The sequence below is a fragment of the Alligator mississippiensis genome, chromosome 4 (genome assembly GCF_030867095.1).
Source record: "Alligator mississippiensis isolate rAllMis1 chromosome 4, rAllMis1, whole genome shotgun sequence".
Lineage (NCBI taxonomy): Eukaryota > Metazoa > Chordata > Crocodylia > Alligatoridae > Alligator > Alligator mississippiensis.
The window spans coordinates 395366-420548 of record NC_081827.1 but is presented as its reverse complement, the minus strand read 5'-3'; the positions used below and the strand labels follow the sequence as shown (position 1 = coordinate 420548).

At 53.6% G+C, this 25183-nt stretch overlaps 1 protein-coding gene across 4 annotated transcripts in view; it reads left to right on the top strand.

Moving 5' to 3' along the window:
* The window catches only part of SHANK3 (SH3 and multiple ankyrin repeat domains 3), a 534820-nt gene that overhangs the window by 389093 nt on the left and 120544 nt on the right, over window positions 1-25183 (top strand). For all 4 annotated transcript variants that reach the window (XM_059725576.1, XM_059725575.1, XM_059725577.1 and 1 more), the window contains one exon: window positions 12381-12463. In XM_059725576.1, the coding sequence (XP_059581559.1) occupies window positions 12381-12463 (83 nt within the window). The remainder of the gene's footprint in view (window positions 1-12380; window positions 12464-25183) is intronic.

Sequence of the window (25183 nt, the reverse complement as noted above, 5' to 3'; positions counted from 1 at the left end):
GGGGCAAGCAGTGGCAGCAGCACTCACCCGCGGCTCTGGAGCCCCGTGAAAGCAGGGTAACCTGCTGCAATGCACCCGACGTGCAGCTACCCTTGAAAGCCATCCGGCGCAGAGCTCAGCAGCCGCCTTCTGATGGGGCGGTCACCAGGAACGTACAGCTCCAGTCCTCTAGTCTCGTCACTGGCTCCCGGGAGCTTTCTGGGAGCAATCCAGGGTGCTGGTTTTGACCCGTAAAGTTCAGCACAGCCCAGGCCCTACGTACCTTTGGGACTTCTCGCTTAGGTGCCACTGCAATCCCGAAACTCAGCCGAGAGCAGCCTCTTGCAAGCGCCATCGGTGCGCCACGTTCACTTGCTGAAAACGTGGGAGGTCGTTCTCAGCAGTCGCTTCCCAGGTCTGAAACTCCCTCCCTCCCTCCTGAGGCCAGCAGAGCCCGAGCCTGGACGTCCTTCAGAAGGGGGAGGTCGTGGCAGGCACGGGGCAACGTGGAGGAAGATGTGGAGTATGAGTGGGAGCAGCGATCCTGGCCATCAGTTATATGATCCCATGGGAAGAGGGTTCGGGGTTTCTTCTTCCCAGTCTCACCTGAGACTGCAGCAGGTTCTCTAAAAACTGGACCAGGCTTCTGTGATTCACAATCATGTCAGTCGAAATGAGACGCTAGCGGTGGTCACGCCATAGGCCTACACTGCCAAGCAGCCACGTGAAGCCAGCACAGTGCATCACGTGTTCAGCGACCTCTCGGAGCCCAGAAATGTGACCAAAGCTCACTTTGTCCAGTGCCCGAGGTCCAGATAATCAGCACGGCATAACATGAGCCTCTGTTCAACAACCGCCTTCAGCTGGCCTTTAAAAACAGCTGTCCCCATCCTTCTTCCACAGCCACATGGAAGAATACAAAATTGCAAACACAGAAGAAGACTGACTAATGACATCCAATTAGTCTCTGAAGTGCCCATTCAGTGTAAGCACTCGTGTCCCATGGCAGCAAGCCCATCAGTTCTGCCGTAGAGCTTCAGTCGTCGAGCTAAGCCGTATCAACCTCCTGCGACTGTTGCCTGTCTGAGACCTTATCAGGCAAGTGGGGTTCCTGAGGGGTCTGTCCTGGGTCTGGTATCTTTTAATATCTTCATTAATGATTTGGATAATGGCACTGAGTGCACAGTTAGCAAATTTGTGGATGACACCAACTTGGGGGAGTTGCAGATACTCCGAAGGGCAGGGCTAGGATCCAGACTGACCTGGGTGGACTAGAGAAATAGTCTACAATCAATCTGATGAGATTCAGTGAGGACAGATACAAAGTCCTGGATTTGGGATGAAATAATTGCATGCACAAAGGCTGAAGTAGTGCAGGGAAGAACGTGGGAGTTACAGTAGACCATAAGCTGTGTGAGAGCCTACAACCTGCTCTTGCTGCAAAAAAGCCAACTGTATATTGAGTTGTATTAACAGAAGTATCTTCTGCAAATCGAAGGAAATGATCCTTCTGTTGTATTCAACACTTTGGAGGCCTCACCTGGAGTCCTGTGCCCAGCTTTAGGCCCCACACTTCAACAGAGATGTGGACAGATTGCGAAGAGTCCATCAGTGTGACAATTACTGGAGGCGTGGGAAGCAAGATTTGTAAGGAAAGGCTGAAAGAACTAGGGTAATTTAATCTGGAGAAGAGAAGCCTTCAATGCCCGAAGGGCCATTACAGAGAGGATGAAGATGGGCTTTTCTTGCTGGCCGTCAGGGACAGGACTGGGAGCTGTCCTGCAGGGACAAGCTGTGGCAGGGGAAATTTAGGCTGGAGATAAGGAGGAAGTTCCCGGCTGAAGGTCAAGTACTGGACCAGGTTTCCAGTACTGCCTGGAGAAGTGGTGGGATCTCCTCCCGTGGGAATGTTCAAGAGCAGATTGGACAGATGCGTGATTGGGATGATTTAGTCTGGGATGATCCCATCTTGAGCAGAGGGCTGGGCTAGATGGGACCTTGGGAAGTCCCTTCCAGCCCTGCTTTCCTGTGACCCTAAGATGTCTGACTCAGTGCCCTCTAGTCTCCCTTTCTGAAATGTCAAGTAGGTATCACCTCTTTATTTTCACTTACGGTTCCACTGCTGTGCTTTAATCACTTCGTGGAGCCGTGGCACCTCTCAAGACTCCAGATAATACTGAGTTTTCTTTATTTGTCTCTCTGTATATCTGGAGCTCCCCGTTGAGACCAATTTTGAACAGTGCACACATTATTACTCCCAGTTTTCTGTTGACCATCTGTACTTCACTGCACTATTTTGTCATTTAACGGTGCTAAATATAGAGCAGTTTGCAGCCTTTTTTGTTTTTCTGACACCATTTTCCACTAACCTGTTGAAACAGAGATGATGGGGATCAGCTGTAATATATCTAATGCATATTTCATCGCTACTTAAACTCACGCCTATTAATTATGAGACATTAATGTGTCAGGTGTACAATCTCCAGAAAAAAATGAAGGTGGCATTCATGGTTACAGGGGCCTCCTCCAGTCCCAAACCCAACCGGCTGGTCAAACTTAACAGAAAAACACAAGCCCTCCAGCTATAACTAAACCTCTAGCCTTCCATCTATCTATCCAAAATCCTTCTTAGTGATGGACCTAAATCCTTTGCCAGCCCTCAGCCCTTTGCTTGCCACCTCCAGGCATAGCATGCTCACGGTCCACCTCTCAGCCACAGGCAGTTTGCCACAGAGCTCTTCCCTCTTCAGTCTCCAGGGCCAGGCTGCCTGCCCTGCCTCTGGCTCTGGCCCTGGCTTAGATCGCCCCCACGCCCTGCCCCTTTCCGGTCAGGTGAGTCCACAGTGTTGGTTGCATGTGCCCTCTAATTAGGCTCATCAACTGGGCTCCATGCTGCAGCCGTGCCCTGTCTTTCCTGCAGGGCTCACCCTAGGCTGTTTCTCCTTTAAAGTGACAGAGGGTGCATCTACACGTGCACTTTAATGCGCATTAGCCTATTTTAATGCTCACTGAATCGTCACCAAAAAAAATGCTCTTTAGCTAATGCGCATTAAAATAAGCTAATGCACCTTTTACCTCACAATGAGGTAAAAGCCTGAATGTACCTCACAATGGAGGGCACCTATACATGAGCTCAGAGGCTGCTCGGGTGCGCTGCAATTCCAGCGTATTGGAGCAGACTCAGTTAATTGACTCTGCCGGAGCATAGCAATTACCATGCTCCAGCAACCTACTGCACCTCCTGTATCAACAGCCGCATGCTTAAAAATAGTGGTAGGGGTGCTTGAACTAAACCTCATTGAACACACTTTAGTTCAAGCACCCCACCGCCATGTTCAAGTGTGGGGATGCTGATACATGCGACGCAGCAGAAGTTTAATTAAAGTGGCTCTCAGATCCACTCTCATTAAAGCACCACTCCCCCATCCCCAGAGCATGTGTAAAGGTGCCCAGAGATACTAAACTTAATGTGCATTACCTACAGCACATTAATGAATGTGTAGATGCACCCGGAGAGTGCCAGGCTCTCTGTTAGCTTCTCAGCAGTTGCTATTAGCCAGGGAGCCACAGAGAGGTGTGCTCCATGAATCTGGTCTAGCTGTTCTCATACCCATGCATGACAGGATAACTGGGTTCAGCTGGCTTTGCGAGACCTCCCTAAAGGTACAGTTCCCAGCATGTGATGATATGCTTAAAAGGCAAAATTTATCTTGATGTGACTATGGAATGCTAATAGTCCAGGATATGCATTCATTCCTATGTGATTTCTGTGCAAAGCATACGTTGTTGGTTTTGACCTGTAGTCCCATAAGTGATTTGTGCCCTACCTCACTAAGAAACCACCTCTCTGCCTCTACCAGACAACAGGGGGTTGGTTTGGAGTCCCTAGGTATGAAAGAGAAGGGTTGATAGCGAGTGCTAAAATAGCCCAGATTTGGTGATTTCCAGGTCCTACTGTAAGGTTTATCTGCTTAAGGTCCTGTTTACTAGGGCTGTACTAGGGGCTAAGTTATGTCTGTGAATATAGAAAAAAAGTCTGGGTTTATTTGAGCTTTCATTTTTTTGTTGCAGGGTGTGGGACAACTGCTGGCCTTACTCTGATTTGACTATATTGTGGTTTTTAGAAGAGGTACCTAGCACCTAAGAGGAGCTTTGCTATACCAGGATGTATAGTGAAGAGGGCAAGGTGCGAGGTTCATGGTAAGAAATCAGATTAGAGACAGTAGCAGAAGTTGAGCAGAGCTGTGCTGTAGTGTGTGTGTGACCCAAGTAATTAACTGCTATTTGGGGGCTGGGCAGCGTTCCCCCGAGGAGGAGGAACTGATGATACAAATGAAGTGTTTCTCTGGTGCAGACAAGGAATGTTGTTCCATGAACGCAGGAACTAACACCAGGCAGGTTCCTTACCCACCACTCCCAAACCTGCATTTCTAGCCAGCACTCTGCCCAAAATTCTTCCTTGGCTTCCTTACAGCCCCTTCTTAATCAGTCAACCACAGGAAGCCTTTTTGGGGCCCGTGGCTCTTCTTCCACTCTGGCTTTGCTATGCTGGTCTGTGGCTGGGTAGTGGTATCTAGTTTCAATTCCCATGTAACAAATGAGGGTGTAATTGCTTCCCATTGAACCTAACAGAAAGGTGGCTGCTTTCCATATATTTCACAAAGCTACAATGGTCTATTCAGCAAAACCATGCTTGCTGGCAGCCACCAAACCTCTGTGAACAGCATGACTTATGTGTCCGTAGGATGCAGCAGGCACACTTGCACGTGTTTGTTCAGTAGCATGTCTCTGTCACTGGCACCTGGATACAAGATGTTGTCCTGTACATTAAACAGAAAAGGTCCTGGATTTAAGTTCGTTAACTCCATGCATCGGCGACGTGTAGGGGGTGCACGTGCACCCCCTGAGCATGGCGGCGCACCCCCTGTGAAAAGGCACTGACGACACTGTGGATGGCACCTGCGGGCAGCCGCCGCTCACCCTTCCCCCCAGCTGGCGGTCTGAAGGAGCTCGCCATGCCCCCCAGCCTCCAGGGGTATGCGGCGTTCATGACTCCATGCTAATATATCGTATACCATTGTGACAATATTTTGTTCCAATTTAAAGTCACTGTCACCGGACACTTTATGGAGAAAGGTTCACATTTGTTTGGATGTGAACATGAGTTTGTGAGGTGCTTATGTGTGCAGCAGTTCATTTGTTTGTTTTATGCATAAATACCATGCACGTGCAGATGTAAGTTTGTTGTTGTATAAGGGTGATATTGTGGTATATGCATGGACGTGCCTGTAGACTTAGAGTTGCAAGTTGTTGAGTGTGTATGGGCGTATTTACATGTGCACAATTAATGTGCAGTAGCCTGATTTAAGGCACATTAAGGGCACGTGTCTACACATGTGTGACTTTATGCACCTTAAAACTGGTGATTTAAGGCTATTTGAGCCTAAATTTGTTACCTGAATAAAACAGGTATCGTATTTATGTGCAAATAGCTAAATTGCATTAGCGCATGTGTAGATGCATTAATGCACATTAACTCAGGGTGTGTCCGTTGACTTTAGACCTAAGTCGGTCCACACACCCACGTTAATGCGCATTAGCACGTGCATATGTAGATGTGCAACTAAATCACCTTAATGCACATTAGACTACCGCACTTTAAGTGTAGATGCATGTAAAAGCATGTGTAGACATGCTGTATATGTATGTACTTGAATGTGCGCATGTAGGTTTGCAAGTCTGCTTACGCATTGGCTTGTATTTATGGGTTTATCCTGAAGTATGTATCATCATCATGGCTGAGAGATTTTACTACAGCCTGATTTGGACTTTTATTTCTCAGCTTCGTGTAAGGACTGCATTTGCCCAAAATGTTCTGGAGAGGAATTGTTTAAGGAAGTGAGTTGTTTTTAGAGATATGGACTGTGAGAGATGCTTGGAAGACTGTCCGCAGTCACTGCTGTGCTGTTGATTTGCACTGTGCCCACTACATGCAATTACTGTTCCTGACCCTTGTCTCCGAAGCTGTGCACACTTCCAGCTCTGCCTAGCACTTGCATGTCCAGTCTCCACCTAGCTGCAAGGGTCCCTCTTGGACCCTCCACCTCCAAAACCAAGTCTCCTGGTTACTGCACGGTAGGTTTGCAAGCTGGGGGGCCTGGGCATTGCTGCACTCAACTGTTGAGCTCCTTTCCACTGAGTAGAATTCAGAGTCAGTCCCTGTGAGGCTGCCAGGCTCCCTGCACAATGCACAGGGAGGGGCGGGCATTGGGGTTTCACAGAAACCAGCACTGGGCCAGACACAGTCTTGCCATCCAGCAAGAAGTGCTGAGGAGAGGAAGGGGGAGGCCGACATCCCAGCCTATGAAGAGCCTTGGGTACCTACCTCTGGGTGGGAGGGAGAAGCCTCCCTTCACTTGGGATTCGAGATGCTGAACCCTGTCCGGGACTGTGGCATGTCAGCCCTGTCAGTCCTTGCTTTCAGAAAAGTGAGGAGATGCCTTCAGATCCCAAATCCCAGTGCTTACAGCACTTTCAAAAATGTGCTAGAACTAGGTTCAGACCTCTCCTGTGCCTGCTTAGGCACTTGAACGAGGCGCTGCGCCCTCGGAGGACACTGCTCTAATCACCGGTGTAGTGACTTCTGACACGGGCTCTCCGTCCCGCATGTTGAAGTTTACCCACTTGGCATAATCACTTCAGTGTTCACCGGACTGGAGTTGGAAGGCGTCTGTAGTCTGGGAGATGCTGGTTCTCTTTTGCAATGAAGAGCAAATCTGAAGCGGTGCATCTTCCACAAGAGAGCGCAAGTGGCCCACTGTCGAGTATCTGATAGCCTAGTGATTGGGGCTGTTTCCTGGGAGAGGGGACCTTGATCCAACCCTTGCTTCAAATCAAACAAAGGAGAGATTTGAACCAAGTGAGTGTTTCAGTCAGCAAGCTATTGCATACAAGTAGGCTCCCCCTTTGCTGTGTGTGGGGCTAAGTATGCTCAGAAAATGTCTGTTAGCTCAGACTTCCTGGCAAATTAGCCAAGGGAGCATGTCAGAGCAGACTCAGTTAACCAAGTCTGCTGGAGCATAGTAATTACTGTGCTCCAGCATCCTCCTGCATCTTGTATCAGCATCCCCATGCTTAAAAATGGCAGCAGGGGCGCTTGAACTAAAGCTCATTGAACAAGATTTAGTTCAAGCGCCCCTGCTGCCATTTTTAAGCATGGGGATGCTGATACATGAGACACTGCAGCTCTCCGAGCTGCTCTAATTAAAGTGCTACCCCCCATGCACACACCTGTGTAGAGCATGTGTAGAAGTGCCCTAAAGCGTCACGTAAAAAACGGTGCAATTATGATAATGCACAGTAAAATAGGCCACTGCACATTAAGCATCACGTTACAAACCTGTGCTTTTGGTACTGTGCATTAGGTCAGCCTAATGCACATTTTTTTAGTACCAAACATTGGAGGCACAAAATGTAATGTGCATTAGGAAAAGCACATTAATGCACATGTAGACATGCCCACTAAGCTGCTCAGTGTTGTCAAGACTTTGGTAGTTCTGGGCATGCCTACCAGGAGGAATGCATGTGCCTGTGGGATTAAACCCATAGACACTTAGGTGTCTATGGACACCAGATGTCTGGAGGGTTAGGCAGCAGCTGAGGTTGGGGTGAATGGCTGCAGTGCCCAAATGTGGGATGAAGACTGAACACTTCAGTTGATCCTGAGAATCTAGCCCCACAAGTCCAGCTGCACAGGAGGCAGAGAGGGAGCTTAAACCCTCAAGTTCATAGCCTCTCTGAGTATCTTAGCTTTTCCTCTCCATACATCTTCTTAAGACAGGGGCAGGCAATTATTTTGGGCGGAGGGCCGCTTACTGAGTTTTGGCAAGCTGTTGAAGGCCGTATGACAGGCAGCCCTGGGCAGATAAATATTAATTTTCTAAATTTTTTAGGGGCCCGCAGGCCGGATAGAATGACCTGGCGGGCCGCGTCTGGCCCCCAGGCCGCATTTTACCCACCCCTGTCTTAAGAGCTCGGGGCTAAAAGCAAGTTGTGTTTGTCCCAGGAGTAGCTGGGAACTATTTCTTGTTAGTACAGGGCCAAGCATTGCTTGCCATGAACTGCGTGGCAGTTACATTTCGGGGTGGGAATGCCACGTGTGACGGAAAGGAGGAAGCACTGCAGTCGAAAGGGCTTGCTTCAGAATGGGCACCTGTTTCAAGATACTCAGAAATGTGCATTGTGAGTATAAACCCTGGCATAGACAGATTAATGGGAAAGGCTGGTTGAGATGGTCAGAGGTATGTGATGCGGGCAGTTTGTCTTGGGCTTCTGCCCTTGGCCGCATGGCTAGAACAGCCCGCGTATACGGCGTGAAGAATGACGGATACGGCATTTTCTTTCTTCATGCATTCCTGACGACCTCACTGGGAGGCCGGTCACCGATCCGTCCCCAGCGGGACTAATTGTCAACTCTAAAACACTGCGCAGCTTCAGTCAGCCATTACTTAAAATGAAGAGAGACCTGCTGGAGAAGCTTTCTCTAATTCCTATAGTGGTCCTTTCTGGGTGTAATAGCTATGCATGTTCCCCAGTAGGACACATCACACTTGCTTCTGGCGCTGGAAGGTGTGCTCTGTCCTGGAGGAGGGTAGTGGATTGGCAGAGGAAATGTGTGTCATTGAAAGCTAAGTAATCGTGTGATCTCTCTTTGCTGAGAAATGCAGGGCAGGGGTAGGGTACTTAAGACCAGGGTTCAAGACCCTGCTCTCTCTGGACTGGAGCAGGTCACCGGTTTCCCTGGGCCTCAGCTCCCTGTCTGCGTAATGGATTGGACAGTGTTCCCTTCTCAGCAGATGTCATGAAGATAGATAAACATAGCAGAATTTGGGAGGTGCTTGGGCACTACCCAAGTAGGCTGGTTTAAGTGTCCTGGATAGATTTTTGTCCTCTCCCAATCCTCTGGTATCCATGTGGAGTGGCTCTCCTTTGTTCCCATGTGTCTGCCCTTGCAGGGAAGGAACCGTGTCTTCTGGTGTGCATAGTTAATGTATTTGGTCGCAACTGTATTATTAATAATGACATTATAAAATATTATTAGTCATGTTTTTTGTCTGAGGCCTGTGCCGTTGAATTTGTAAGCAAGGCACTTTGCCATATGAATGCAGGGAGGGAGAAGTGCGCTTGTAGTGTGCGCGCCCCACACAAGGTGCATGAGATGAGACTGAAATTCTGGCAGCCCTGGTTTGGGGTGACCTGCATAACTGAGGCTCACCACTCACGAGTATTGCACCCATCCCAAATCATCACTAATGAGGTGAGCCAGGCTCCACTGCCCCGTGCCTCCCAGATACCTGCAGTGCGTTCATACTCTTGACGTAGATATTCATAGCTCACATGTCTTTAGTGTATATGCATGTACATGCATGTACATAGATGCCGCAGTCTGGCTGAGCACATGTAGGCACCACAGAAATAAAATGCATGAACTTCTGCTTGAGAAACCCAGATGCTTCTCAGTGAACTGAGACAGCTTCCCCGCTAACTCAGTTGGCAGAGAGGATTTGAACAATACTAGTTCAAACCCTTTTATGTTTCATGGTTTCTCATCTGTCGTAAAGACAGTTCCACAGCCTGCATATCTAAATGATTGCTTCCCGCTGAGAAGGTGTCAGTTCAGTGGAAATGAAGAGACTGTTCCTAATCTCTAGGAAACTCTTTTTCAGACTTTGGATATGTTTCCCCATGTCCTGGACAATTGCAGATGGTTACGAACAAAGCCCTGTGCTTTCCACATGACTGAAAAATTGGATTTAAAACTCAGTCCTGATAGGTCACAAGCCTATTGATGCCAAACGCGCGTTGAGCCAAGCTTCACATTAAAACATTCAGCAAGCGTCACAAGGTGTAAATAACTCGCATGAGTTTTGTCGTGCTTATCGCCCACGTGCTGATGGAGACACGGTGCCCAGGTAAGAAAGGGTATGATCCAGGCACCGACCGAGACCTTCTCAGACAGGAGGGAACTACATCGCTGGCTCTGCCCAGCTCCGTGTCAGAGTCTCACGGGGTTGTAGAGCTCTTCCCAGGCACTTGGAGAACAGCACCTTCCTTCCATACTTGGTTTCATTTATTTCCGTCAGTATTTAGCGCTCTCTAATTTTTGCTGCTGGAAGTAATATATGTTTGTTTCTATGGAAACAGCTCCATCATTGTCATTGCCTGAGCCCGAACACGTCCCGGAAGCGTTGTAAAACCTTTGTGTTTGGGCAGGCCTTCAGCAGGCAGAGAGAAGTTGGGGGCAGTGTCAGGGGAGTTTGCCCTATCGCACATTATTGCCTTGCAATGTTTGACTCTGCCTTTGCCGTGTATCTGCTGTTTCTTGCAAGCTGCTCTGAGCCTCTTCTAGGGAGGGAGGTGCATAAATCAATTTAAAAAAATAAGCGCGTGTCATGCTTATGATGTGCAAAAGGGCAGTATAAAGTCACAGGTTTCAGACCAGTCCAAGGGCTTTAGACATCCATATGCCATTAATTCCATTAGGCGATCCCAAACTCCCTGGGCTGTTTTGCACCTCCGCCGCCAGGTGTGTAACAGTTCGTAATTGCTTTTTGTGGCTGGGAAGCTGAGTGTTTTGTGGTACGTATTTGTATATCATTGTCAACAGAAGAGTAGATGTATTACGTGATGGTTTAGAGCAGGGCCGTTGAACTCTCCTGGAAAAAGAGGCCGTGGTGCATCTACACACAAGTCCCAGCAGAGAAAGCTAGACTCGGTGCAGGAGAACAGGCGGCCCTGCCCTCGCTCACGCACCAGTCCGTAGCAATACAGAGGATGGGCACAAAAGCCATTGTCACCAGCCAGGGCCACACAACGTGAAGGGCAGCACATTGAATTGCCATCCTTGTATGCACAACACACAGCAGGTGCGAGTGTGGACGTGGTGCACAGGCGCCACAGCCCCAGAGCCCAGGTGGGAGCCGAGGTGCCGTGCAGCGGTCAGAGGAGGAGTCCCGGTCTCTGTCGGGATAAACTCGACCGGCCGCAATACTCGTTGCATGCGGCAGGGAGCAGCAGCACCCAGATGCAGCACCGTGGCCATGACATTGTGTCTGTGGGGTGTGCATGTCTGTATGTAGCGCTCCACCCGTGTGCTTGGGTTGGGGAGGGGGTTTCTGCTGCAGTGTCAGTGTGTGTGAACTCGGCCTGGCTTGTGCCGACGGCTGTAGCCGAACCGGCTCGCTCCCTGTTGTGTTTCCTGTGGGGGTGTAGCCTGCATGCCGATGCCTGGGCGATGGGCTGCCTCCCGTGTGCAGCGCTCGGTGCTTTGGCTCTTTGTTCCTCTGCTGCTGGCTCTGGGCGCGCCGGGATGAATGGCCGCGCACGTGTAGGTGTGGGCTTGGGGCCGGCGCATCCCCGACCCTCTCTCTCTGCCTTTCTCTTTTTGGCGTGGTGTGTGAAACTCCTTGCCCGTGCTGCTGGAAGGGGCTGAGGGCGCTGATTAATTCCACTCTGATGTCAGACATGCGGCTCTGCTGGGAGGGATTTACAGAGCTGCATTTAAGCTCTCGTTCGCTGAGAGAATCTCTCTGTCTCTTCCCCCCGTCCCTCTTTCCCCCTCCCCATCTCTCTTCCAATGTGTAGACATTTTCTTGTTGCAAGGGTCGCTAGCGCTCAGGGTCTGCGTTCGATTCTCTCTCCTCACCACTGGATGCTTTTTTCAGTCTTCTCATCTAGCTGCCATTGAGGGCAGAGAGTGCAGCGTTGTTAAAATAGGACAATGAAATGCATCCCCCCCCCTTCTAATGACAGACCGTTACTTAGCAACAGGGGGGGATTTTAAGGAAGATCAGAGCGGCAGCATGAGGATATAAACTCTGCTATTCTCTCTCCCAGGAAACTTACCAAAGAGCCACCATCCCTTTTGTCAGGCTCCGTGTTTTTGCGTGCAGGAGGCAACGGGAAAGTCTCAGAGAGAATCCTCCCTGATGGACGGACAGCTGCCCCTCCCTGCAACTCCACTCGAGCGCCTCGCTCTTCACTTACATGCTAAGGGCATCATGTAAAGGGAAGCCCAGTGTGGGATCAGTAAGCTCCCTGCATACAGATGCAGGTGACTGAGAGGGGGCTCGGTGGGCAGACGGGGGATCCAGGCAGCCAGGGCTGACCCCCACCTACACAGGGAGGGAAAAGGAGCTTCGCCTTTTTGTTCTGACAGTGGGCAAGGGAGAGAGAGCGAGAGAGAGAGCGAGAGCGAGAGAGATTGTGCCCAACTCCTTGCTGAGACGAGATGGTCGATCAGAAGAGGTCTCCTTGTGAAAGGCACAAAGGCCACCTGCGCCTGGCAGCATGGTGCTGAAATCTAACCCTAGCATCATTCTCTTGTGCTCTTTTCTGCCCAGTGACTACATCATTGAGGAGAAGACGGCCGTGCTGCAGAAGAGGGAGCATGAGGGATTCGGGTTTGTGTTGCGAGGGGCCAAAGGTAAGGGCTGCTTCTTTCACTTGGTGCTGGGGCTGGGCGGGGAGGCTCCCTGGCTTTGCCGCTCGCTAGTGCCCGGGGCCCTGCTCTTGCTGGCTGTGCTGGCATTGCACGCAGCCAGCCCCGGGGCCCTTGTGCAGCAGGGACTCTTCTGGGGCTCTCTCCTTCCTTGTCTCATGCCCAGACCCTGGAGGGGTTCAGCCTGTCCACGCACGTCGTGCAGAAGCCGCATCCCGCTGTAACATGCGTCCATTGCACGCTGAACGGTGTCTTCTGGTACAGTCGTGGGCTCGTAGCCTCGCGCTCCGAGGAGTTTGCACCTTCCTCCATGGCGGGTGTGCGGCATGCATGCCTTGTGCTCTCAGTGTGTGAGGTGTGCGCTGGGAGCCCCTCATGGCAGGGCCTGTGCCCTCCCCGGGCTTATGGGCAGTCCTGTGCTTCTTGCCTTCTGACTGTAAGCGCGGAGGTCCTTGGCTGTTCGGGGAAGCGCTCCCAGCGTAAGGAGCAGGACCGGGCTGCACCTCGGCTTGCCCCTGCCTCTCTGCCCCTACCCTGGGGGTGCCCCTGCCGCGTCCGAGGGGCATTTCTATTCTCCGTGCACTCAGTCCCAGGGACTCGTGCTGTCAGTGCACCTGGACCGTGTCAGGGGTATCGTGGCTCAGATAACCAGGAGGTGATCGCACGTTGGCTGCGGGGAGTCCCTCGGGGACTGAGGATGCGCTCGCGTTCGTGTCGGACGGTCAGCTCCAGCCCTTGTGCCGGGGGCATTTGGAAGGGAGGAGCCGCGGGGTGGGGGGACCTATTCTGCAATACAGGGCGAAGACTGCCACAAAGCCAGTGGCAGTGTCCCGAGGGCTCGAGCCAGTAAAGGAGCCGCGCGGCCACAGTCCCTGTGATGTCTGAACGCCCTCCCTCCGCACGAGAGACAGGACACAATGGGGAAGGCTTGAATAAGTGGCTGCCAGCTTCAGTGAAGAGCTGCTCGCTGTCTAGACCTTGCTGTGGGTGGAGACCCTCTGATTTGGGCTTGAATCCTGGCAGTGATTTCCTACTAGCATTCATTAATCATCTTTGCTCTGCATAGATCACAAAAGGGCTTTGTGTGTAGGTGGGCGTGTTTGTGTTTCTCTCAGAATATGGTTGTGTGTGTGTATGTGCCTGTGTGCGTGCACGCGCGGGTGCATACATGACATGCACATGTGCCTATGTGCATTTTACTCGCCTCATTAGTCTGTAAATTGGCTAGTGAAACTTCTCAGCATTCAGAAAGGCATGTCCCTTTCTTGCCAGTTCGGGTTTCTCAGCAGGGAGTTAGTCCCATATTGAATGGCTTTTGTCTGATTTTTCAGCTTTTTCGCTGTGCTCGCTCCTCCCGCGTGCATGCTCGGTGCGCTCCACTCTGCCGATTCAGCGAGAGAGAAGACCCTGGGCAGACTCAGCCACAGGAATAGGGTGTGGGGCTGTGCTGCTGCCAGGGACTTGCGAGCTTATGAACCAAGTTCGCAGCAAGACCCACATCTGGGGACCCTGATGTGGCTGCAGGGGCCGCGGAGGAGGGAAGGGTTCAGGGGCCTGGACAGGACTGTGGCTCCTGAGGGACCCTCTTGTGGAGGTGGCTGTGGCTCTCTTGAGACCCCCTTGCTCTCCAGCCAGCTGCCTGGGGGTGTCACATGCTCGTGGAAAGGAGCCCTTCGATCTTTCATTAAGACTGCCTCTGTTTCTCAGACGGCTCAGTTTCACTTGTGTCCCTCGCCTAGAGCCCAAAGATTTGAGTTAGGCCAAAGGATGACACTTCTCAGGAGGCCAAACCGCCGTGTGCCGCAGGCAGGGAGCAGAGGAGGCCAAGCTGGCACCAGTGCCCAGGGGTGGCTAGGTGAGGGATGCCCAGATGCTCCGAGCCAGTGAACGATGCCCCGTGCCGCGGAGGAAAACAGAAATCATCGCCGTGCCTGGGGGAGGACGCCTCCCTGGCTCCACATCTGGGGATCAGTCTGACCCTGAGCACGTGAGCAGCGAGCGTTGTCCATACTACATCTCCTTCTACCTCTGCTTCCCAATGTGGCCATCGTCTGCTGTCGCAGCAAGGCTGGTCCCCAGCCAGAACACGTCTGGTCAGTTGTGCGCTGACTCCAAAGGCGACTAGCTAAACCCCGAAGGCCCACACTTGATTATAATCGCAGGTGTAATGCAGAGCCACATGCATTGAAGACAGGGCAGGCAGTTGTCTCCCCTGGCCTGGGCAGGGAGCAGATTTGCAGACAGCCTGGCCCAAAAGGGCTGCCTCACCCTTCCAGCCCAGCCCAGCACGTGCAGGCTACAGCCCCCCTCTCTTCTCTTTGCCCTAGCGTGCAAAGTCATTAAACCTTACGTTTTGCTCTGCAACTTCCCCAAATGAATCCAGCCTCCTTCCCTGCTTCCAAAATCCATGCCAATGCCCTGCTGATATCCAGCGTAGACTAGTGCCACCTCTCCCTTTCTGCCCAACTCATCACAGCTCAACCCACTTCATGGGAATTTATCAAACTCGATCAGGTTGCCGCTGTTGCCACTCTCCAAACCGTGGTGCATCCAACATAAAGGCTTGTCCCGCGCTGAGCTCCACATACAGGCTCCAGCAAACCCAGCGATTTAAGCTGTTGGTCATGATGGTAATAGCTCTTCATGGTCTGGTATCTCTGCGGTGTGTCCTCCTGGGGCAGACAGGCCCAGACAGTCCTGCCTCAAGAAGCTTATCCTTTAAATAAGGAGTGGGTATTTATAGGCATAATCAGGGCATTGCCATGAACATGGAGGTTAGCCCAGATGACCCTGGTCGTCTCTCCTGGGCCTCTGATTCAGTGAATTAAGATCTAGAAGAATTAGCGTGACTACAAGCCCAGTGCCTCGGGAGCGAGCCCACCCTGGGCTGGCTGGCCTGGGAGAAAACCCCAGACCGGGCAGGCTTTCCAGGGTCATTCGCAGGGTTTTATAATGTCCTCTGAGGCAGCTGGTCCTGATTCTGGGCCCTGTCAGGAATTGGGTCCCAGGCTGATCTGCCCCAGGGATTTTTCCTGTCCGCCTGGGCCAACCCCTGGGCCCAACATCTCTCTCCCCTCCAACACCAGGCTTGCACACCCAGTGACACGCTACACTCCTGCCCCAGCTGCTGGAAACAGCATTGGAAAAATGAATAATACATGGGCAGAGAAAGGGAAAGGGCCAGGACCCAGCCTGATGTCTCCGCTGCAGAACTGAGTAATCAGCGAGGGGAAGGATGGAGCAATGGTTAGGACATTAGCCTGGGCCTCTAGAGACCGTGAGCCTGCACCCTGCTCCATCACAGGCTTCCAGCCTGACCGTAGGCAAGTCGCTGAGGGCCGGATCCAGGTAGGTGCTTAGGATTCCTGTAGGTTTCAAGGCGAGAGCTAGCCCGCTCTGAAGGGTATTGCTGAGCACCCCGGTGCTGGGCAGGTGGCACCTAGAGCTAGCCGGTAGGCTCAGGTGTGCGCCCAGACTCCCGGTCACCTCCGGAGCTTAGGAACCTCCGTCAGATCGAGACCCAGGGCGCCTGACGGGCCAGTGCCTTTGGCAGGAGGGATGGAGCGTGCCTCCACTCATCTACAGCTAGGTGTTTAGGATACTTCCTGCATTTGATCCCTCTCCAGGCTCAGGAGGGCCTGTAGCCCAGGTCTCCCTCTCCCTGGGTGAGTGCTGCTGCACACACGGTGTGCATGCTGCCTCTTTTCCTGTGGCCTCAGGGCAGAGCGATGGTGGCTGCTGCACTTTGCACGGTCTCCAAGTGTGTGGCGTGTCCGGCGTGCTTTGCGGATCCCGAATGGATCGGGCCGGCCTGGCTCCTGTCCAGATCACAGTGAAATGGGTTGCTTCTGAGCATATCCCGGAGCCTGCGTCTAGTTGCCTAAAGATCGTTCCAGGACAAAAGAGGTGCCCGTTGGGTTCAGGCTCCTAAGTGGTTTTGTGGCTGCTCGGGCCAGGTTGCTCTCCATTGACTCTCCGTACTTAGATGCCTGAACTCTGTCTGAAGTCTGTTGAGGCACCTAGTCCACCCATCTAGATCCGGCCCTTAGTCTTTTTGAGGTGAAAGCATCTCCCATCCTCACAGGGGTTTTGTGAGGATAAATCCGGGGAGGGTTGCGGGATGCTCAGAGGCAACGGTGTTGGGGATAGAAAAGGTCCTTAAAAAGACAGAACTTTTTTACGACTATCGTTTCCTATCCCACCCAAGCTCTGTCTTCTCCGCAGAGGAGGCACAGGGCACTGGTTCTCCGCCTTTCTGAACTCCAGTCCTGCTCCATGACTTCTGTAAATTGAGTGGCACCCAATTTCAGGAACTCATTTTTATACTACTGTGCTTACCTCCTGGCAGAGGGGCGGGGAATTGGCCAGGCAGGAACAAGGCTGAGCCTGCACTTATCTGCTTAGCGTCTTTGCTCTCACCTCCTCACACCTCATAGCAGCCTTTAGGGGAAGTGGCAGCACCCCAGGGTGCCACAGCACCTGGTTGAGAGTCACTGGTGCTTGGTGGTGACCCCCTTGCAGGCCAGGGAGAGCATAGCCACAGCGGGGAAGCAGACGGGACGTGCAGAATGCCTCCATAATGGGCCTGGGAGACACCGGCTTCATCGGGATGGCTGTCAGACCCAGCCCAGGGTCTCCCTTGTGATCACGACTCTGGGGCGGTGGGAATGAGCGTCTCAAACCTGCAGCTCATGGTATCAGCAACCGGATGGTTTTCAGTGAGTCCACCCTGTCCCAGATTGAACTGGGAGAGGACACCTGGCCTCGCCTGTAGTTTGTAAGCTTGTTTTGCTAGTGCCTCTGGTGTGGCCCTGTGCTAGAGCCATGGGCAGGAGAGCTTGTGGCTATTCGTGTTCGTCCGCCTGAGCTCCTGGGGTGTGACTGCTGGATCGAAGGACCTGGGATCTGAGCTGCGTGTAAATTAACCCCTGGTGCTCCCCGAGGTTCCTCTCCAAGTTAATCATTACTCTGGTTTGGCATTGGGAGCATGGAGACAGATTGCTCTGGTCTCCCCAGGACAAAGCTCTCCGTGCCTTTGCTCAGATCGCAGGTCTCCTGGCAAGCCTGAGGCACCCAAAGGCAATGTCACGTTGGCTCACATTCAGCTTGGCCCTTCTCAATAGCACGGTGCCCTGAGGATGTGACCGTGGTGCTTTTGTCATTGGCACATCACCGCTTCTGCACTGAATCCAGGCTCTCGGGGAAGGGAGGGTGGTCTCTTGCCGAGACGGAGAGGCTCAGGTGATATCCAGGCTCTGCTAAGTGAGGGAGCTGCTGCTCAGGCTTGTGTGTTAGTCACATCTCTTCCACGTGGGCTCTGCGCGTTCTCCGTGCTTGTCTCACCACGCGGCCGGCGTGGAAAGGAGACACAAAGGAGAGGCAGAAGAGCAAGCAGCTGCAGGTGCTGCCGGGAGTGCAGCATACTCGGCCTTGCCCACTGTCCTCGTGTCTTCCCTCTCATTTGTGTGGGATCCCTTCCAGTCCTGAACTTCTGTGAATCTGTGTTTTCTTTCATGTGCCCCTTTGGCCGCTCTCGTGTGTGGTTAGTGTGTCAGTCATCCGTTCTTTGGACACAAGCAAAAGTCACGTGGGGGAAGATGGGGAAAGGAGCCTGTGCATCGGTGGGTATAGGTTTGCAGGAAGCTGGACATCCACCTCCTCCCCTGCTGTTAAGGGAGGCTCGTGGGTGACCTGTGCCCGCTGCGGAGAGCTGCTTGCCAGGGTGGGTCTGTGCTGAGCTCACGCACTAGCCATGTGTCTGGTCTTATCTGGCCAGCCAAGACCAATGCCCAGGTGCCACAGCACGGCTGGCTGAAGCGTCCGTGCCTCACGTAGACAGCAGTGCATCTGGGTGGGTATCGGGATCTTCCGTCTCCAGGGGAGGTGGAGCCTGTGACGGAGGATCTTACCCTTGGGGCAGACCTTTCCTGCTCACAAAGCCTGGCGAAGGGAGCTGCAGAGCAGGACGGTCGCAGTCACCCCCAAAGGTCTGCAGGAGGGCATCTGGGCTCGCAAGCCTTTGCCCTGTTGCACAGGGTCGCCCTGTCTGCAGCACGGATCCTTTTCCTGCTACTTCACTCCGGGCTTAGCGTTGAAGCCTCTTCTGTGGGAGTTGGACGTTGAGGCCGCAGGGTCTCAGCAGCGGGGACGGTGCTGCTGAAGGTGGAGCTCACCGCTGCTGCTTGGCTCCCACGACGAGCTGACTCTCTCAGGGTTTATTCTCCCAGCTCTTCTGGGGGCGATTAAAACTAAGGTCTTTGACAAAGCCAGCACAAGTTCATGACTGTTAAGACCGTGAAGAAATCACTGTGATCCTCAGGTCTGAGGTCTTGCATCCCCCAGGCTGTAGCACTAGCGCTGTCATTCCAGCAGTGGATCAGGATGATGGAAAAGCGGGGCGGGAAGGACCTCGCAAGCCCAAGTCTCGCCCCTGCTCAAGCCAGGATCATCCCAGCCACGTGTCTGTCCCGCCTGCTCTTGAAAACTTCCAGGGATGGAGAGTCCAGTTTATCCAGGCAGCCTGTTCCAGCACCTGATCACCCCCAGTGTCCAGAAGTTCCTCCCCTAAACTTCTGCTGAAGCTTCGTTCTCCCTCAGCTTTCTTTTCTACAGGCTAAATAGATTCAGAGATGTAGGGTCGGAAGGGGCCTTGCAGATCTTCTGGTCCAACCCCCTGCCCTGGGCAGGAGAGAAAACTGGGCTCAAATGACCCCAGCCAGGTAATTGTCAAGCCTCCTGTTAAAGACCTCCAGGGTAGGAGCCAGCACCACTTCCCTTGGAAGTTGGCTCCAGATCCTAGCCGCCCTGACTGTGAAATAGCGTCTCCTGATATTTAGCCTGAATCTACTCTCCGTCAACTTATGGCCATTATTCCTTGTTACTCCGGGTGGTGCCTGGGGGAACAAGGTCTCTCCCATTCCCCGCTGGTCCCCCCCAGGTAAGTTCATAGGCGGTCACCAGGTCCCCCTCAGCCTTCTCTTGTGGAGGCTGAACAGGTTCAGGTCCCGTCGCCTCTCCTCGTAGGGCCTGCCCTGCTGCCCCCGGATCATGTGGGTGGCCTCCTCTGACCCCTCTCCATGCTGGCCACATCCCTCCTGAAGTGCGGTGCCCAGAACTGGACGCAGTACTCCAACTGTGGCCTGACCAGTGTCGCGTAGAGGGGGAGGATCACCTCCTTGGGCCTGCTCGAGATGCATCTGTGGATGCATGACAAGGTGCGGTTGGCCTTCCTGACTGCGTCCTCGCATTGGCAGCCCATGTTCATCTTGGAGTTGATAATGACTCCAAGATCCCTTTCTGCCTCTGCACTGGCAAGAAGGGAGCTCCCCAGCCTGTAGGTCTGCTGCTGGTTCTTCCTCCCCAGGTGCAGCACCTTGCACTTGTCAGTGTTGAATCCCATCCTGTTCTCATTTGCCCACCCCTGTAACCTGTCCAGGGCCAATTGTATCCTGTCCCTCCCTTCTAGTGTGCCCACCTCTCCCCAAATCTTGGTGTCATCCGTTAATTTAAACAAGGTGCTTTTCACCCCCTCGTCCAAGTTGTTGATGAAGAAGTTGAACAGTGCGGGCCCGATGACCGAGCCCTGGGGGACCCCACTGCCCACATCCCTCCAGGTCGACTATGACCCGTCCACCACCACTCTCTGGGTACGGCCCCCTAACCAATTTGTGACCCATCTGACTATGTAGGCATCAGTGCCACAGTCTCCTAGCTTTTTAATGAGGATGGGGTGGTCGACAGTGTCAAAGGCCTTCCTGAAGTCCAGAAAGACTACGTCCACCGCGACACCTGTGTCCAAGGATTTAGTGACCTGATCGTAGAAGGCAGTTAGTTTGGTCAGACAGGACCTGCCCCTAATGAAACCGTGCTGGTTGCCCTTGAGCATCATCCCCGCTGCTGCCCTTCACAAATAATCCTAGTTCTTTCAGCCTTTCCTCATAAGATTTGCTTTCCCGGCCCCTAATCATTGTTGTTGCTTTGTTCTTCGTAAGTGATTAATTAGTTTTATAATTAATTGTATAAGTAATGCATAATAAATTATTCTTCCCTACAGTTAAGCAGTTAAGGAGTGGTGAACCTTTGTGATGGTTAATTGCACTCATGGTTAGGACGTTGTCTCCTGTTTCCAGGTTGAATTTTCCTAACTTCAGCTTTCAAGCACTGGACCTCCCTTTCAGCTAAGTGAAAGAGCGCAGTAGTGTCCCGTGTCTTCCCCTGCACAGGCCCGTGCAGTCTATGTTGACATCCATGATGTGTCCTGGCGGTCTGTCTGGTCTTCCAGGCTTTCTCTACAGCCGTTTTCTTGCTTGCAAAGTCCCTGCTGCTCAGCTCGGGGAGGTCTCGGTGGGGGCAGGTCCCAGAGTGCCTCTGGGAAGGACTGGGGAGCTCCCCTGGGATTGCTCAGGTCCCCTCATTGCATTCGATGTCAGTTTTCCCAGTCTGCGTACGGGAATCCCCCCTATCCACCTCTGTTTTCTCCATCACTTCTCAGATAGAGGGCAGCCACCAGCTAGTCCTAGGTCTATCCATATCCCTGTACAGTTTTCCTTACTGGAGTTTTTTCATAGATTCATATTCATAGATGTTAGGGTCAGAAGGGACCTCAATGGATCATCGAGTCCGACCCCCTGCATAAGCAGGAAAGAGTGCTGGGTCTAGACGACCCCAGCTAGATGCTCATCTAACCTCCTCTTGAAGACCCCCAGGGTAGGGGAGAGCACCACCTCCCTTGGGAGCCCGTTCCAGACCTTGGCCACTCGAACCGTGAAGAAGTTCTTCCTAATGTCCAATCTAAATCTGCTCTCTGCTAGCTTGTGGCCATTGTTTCTTGTAACCCCCGGGGGCGCCTTGGTGAATAAATCCTCACCAATTCCCTTCTGTGCCCCCGTGATGAACTTATAGGCAGCCATAAGGTCGCCTCTCAACCTTCTCTTGCGGAGGCTGAAAAGGTCCAGTTTCTCTAGTCTCTCCTCGTAGGGCTTGGTCTGCAGGCCCTTGACCATACGAGTGGCCCTTCTCTGGACCCTCTCCAGGTTATCCGCATCCCTCTTGAAGTGTGGTGCCCAGAACTATTTCTTAATAGTTAGTGCAGGCTGCATTTGGGAATTTCTACTGAAATCTGCTTGGGACACACTGGGCCTCTGGACACTGGGATCAGGCCTGGTACTGACCTGAAAGGGCATTAAACCACGTGTGTCCTGCAGAGCTCACACCTGGCATTCACTACATGGGTCCACGTGTGGGAGGCAGGGTCCCAGTGCCTGGCTCTAGACAGGGCCAACTACTCTCAGACACAGGACTTTAAACTAGGTTCTCCAGGGGATGGAGACCAAAGTCCTGGGGTCGGTGGGGAAGTGGGAGACCTGGAGGAAGCACAAGCAAGAGGGGGCAACAGAGGAGGCCTCATTCTTTCTGAGAAATCAGGGCAATCAGCCAGTTACCTCAGGTGTCTGTACACAAGTGCGTGGAGCCAGGAAACAAGCAGGAGGAATTGAAGTCCTTGTGCAGTCACGGACCTCTGATGTGATTGGAATAACAGAGACTTGGTGGGAGCTTGCATGACAGGAGCAGTCACGGAGGGGTACAAACTGCTCAGGAAGGACAGGCAGGGCAGAAGCGGAGGAGGAGTTGCACTTTATGCCAGTGTGAAGCTGGAGACAGGCCTGTTAGGGTCAAAAGGGAGAGCAGCAAGGATGATGTAGTGGTGGGGGTCTGCTATAGACCACCAGACCAGGAGGAAGTGCTGGATACAGCTTTCTTCAAACAACTAGCAGAAGTTTCCCGATCGCAGACCCTGGTTCTCATGGGGGACTTCAGTCACCCTGATGTGCTGGGAGGGCAGCACAGCGGTGTGCAGGCAATCCAGGACGTGTGTGGAGAGTGTTGGGGACAACTTTATGGTGCAAGCGCTGGAGAGACCAACTCGGGGCTGTGCTCTTCTTGCCCGGCTGCTCACAAACAGGGAAGAGGTGGTGGGGAATGTCGTATCGTGCGTGGCAACTTGGGCAGCAGCGACCACGAGCAGAGTGAGCTCAGGATCCTGAGGAGAGGAAGGAGGGAGAGCACCAGAGGAAGGACCCTGGACTTCAGAAAAGCAGACTTCGACTCGCTCAGGGAAGCCCCTGGGAGGCCAGACCGAGGGGGAGAGGAGTCCAGGAGAGCTGGCTGGACTTCAAAGAAGCCTTCCTGAGAGTGAGGAACAAACCACCCCGATGTGCATGAAGACTAGCAAGCATGGCAGGAGACCAGCTTGGCTTGGCAGGGAGCTCTTCAGTGAGCTACAGCACAAAAAGGAAGCTGATAAGAAGAGGAAACTTGGGCAAGCAGCCTAGTGCAGTTGGAAGCCCAGGAAACCTGCACACTTGCACTGGAAACTGGGGAGGACCGTGCTCAGCAACCGGAGAATGAAGGAGAGGCTGCACAACTGGATGAGTTATGAAAGAAGATTAAAGATCTGGGACACGTTCATGGAGGGGATGGGATGACAGAAGGGGCAGCTCTGCCCCTGCCTCTGCCTCGGGGGGTGTGATGCATGAAGCTCTGTTTATGGTCCTCAGGTTTCAGTGCAGAGCGGAGCGTGGTTGGGTTTCCCATTCTGGACTTTGCTGGTTGCCACAGGGTCTGGGAAAGAAGTTTTTACCTTCCTCCTGCTACAGGTGCTGGGGGTTTTCTTTCCTCTCCCTCACCAGCATTGGGGTTGGCTGCAGAAGGTGACGGGGCCATGCAGGTGCAAGCCCAGGCCCTGAGAGAAGCCGGCAGTAAGATCTGGAGCCTGCACCCTCGCAGGAGGACGGCCGCTCCGAGAGCACAGCTGAAGCAGGCGGGAGGTTGGGGAGGAAGTAAGGCGGGGTGGGCAATTATTTGGGCCCGAGGGCCGCATGGGGAGTTTTGATGTGCTGTTGTGGGCCAGGTCAGCACCCCTCTGCCCCCTCTCCCCGCTGCCACCACAACTCACCAGGGCTCCCTATGGGGCTGCGGGTGGGCGGCAGGGGGCAGGGATCAAGAGAGGGAGGGGGCAGGCGAGGCTGCAACCGTGCGGCGGTGACAGCTCCTGGCCAAGGCCCAGGCCCGCTCCCAACATGCCCCTGCCCTCCGGGGTGTGGGGAGGCATGTGTATGTGTGGGGGTGCCTGGGTGCTAGGTCCCGAGAGCCTGCTGTGGGTGAGGGGAGCGAAGACAAGTGGGCAGCGCATGCAGCAGAGCTTGTCCGGGCGGTGCAATCCCTGCTTCCCCCGTGGTGCTTGGCGTGGGGTCGAGCCCTGCCAGCTTGCACCGGGGCAGCCCACTTTGCACTTCTGCCTGTGCCTCCCCATCTCCAGCAGTGGCTCCTGCTCACGCCGTGCCACTCGGGGTGGGCACACTGGGCTTCAGCTTCAGCTGCCTTCTAGTAGCAGGTGGCCAGGAGCTGGACTGGGAGCCTGGCGCGCTGCGGCAGGAGCCACCTGGCTGAAGCTGCTCCCCGGCACGGCACGGCACGGCACGGCACGGCACGGCACGGCAGGGGCAAGGTCAGAAGCAGGATCTGCCGCTGGAGATGGGGGGCGCAGAACGGCACCCCGCTGCAGCCGCCCCAGAGGCAACTGGCTGGAAGCTGGGCACACTGGCTGGGGCCAGTCCGCAGGTGCTGGCGGGAACTTGGCCCCGGGGTGCCCCAGCATGAGCGAGCGGGGCTTGGCCCTATGCAGAGTGCTGCGGGGGCCAGATCCAGTCACATGGCAGGCTGGATCTGGCCCATGGGCTGTATTCTGCCCACCCCTGAACTCAGGGGAGGAGGAGGAGGCTTCTAGGGACCCAGGGGAGGGGTCCGGAGCCCAGATTTGAGGGGCTGAGAGTGAGACCAGTGAGGGTCCAGGAACCCCAGAGGCTGGGTTAAGTAAGAGAGCATCAACGCAGATGTCATCTGCGAGTCGTGGCCCATGCAGGGGAGAAACAGAGCCATGCAATTAGCCCATAATGCAGGGACCATGGGCACCTGGTGGTCATTGGAGAGCAATTTGGGAAGCCCTGGGGCAGCCCCCTCATTAAAGTAATAAACGTCAAGGCATGGTGGGCAACTGAAGGGGTGAGTGCCCAGAAAACGAGGGCTGCAGGGACTCCCGGGGCTTCACGGCCACCCCTGGAGAGGCACCCTGCCACACTGGGACTGAAAAACACGGGGAGGTTCCCACTAGCGGGTCTGCCTCTTCCTCGGGGTCAGACCGGTTGTCACAGATGTGATCAGGAAGGATCATGCCACAGACAGGCTGCCACGGGCTGTGAGGGTCGTGCCTCCCTCCGTGGCAGGGGGTGTGCTCCTCATCCTTGGACCTCACGAGTGTATTTGAACAAGCTGCTTCGTGTCCTTGCAGCGGCGGGACACTGGCAGTGTCCTTATCCCCCTGCTCCACCTTGGGACGGTAGATAGTTCTCATGTTGGGGGTAGCGTGCCTGGTGGCCGTGGATGAGGATCGTTTGTGCAGTTTTAAGAATGGGTTAAACAAATGCCTCTATAGGATGGTTTTGATAGGGATGGTCCTGCCTGGAGCAGGGGCCTGGACTCGTTGTGACCTCCCAAGGCCCGTCCCAGCCCAACTGTCCTCTGAGTCCCAATGCAAGATGACATATCTAGGAACAAAGGTCCCGTGTAGTAGGTGGGACCCTGCACTCTGGGTGCTGTGAGCAGAGCAAAGCATGGAAAAAATGCACCGACGGCCACTGCCTCTCACCC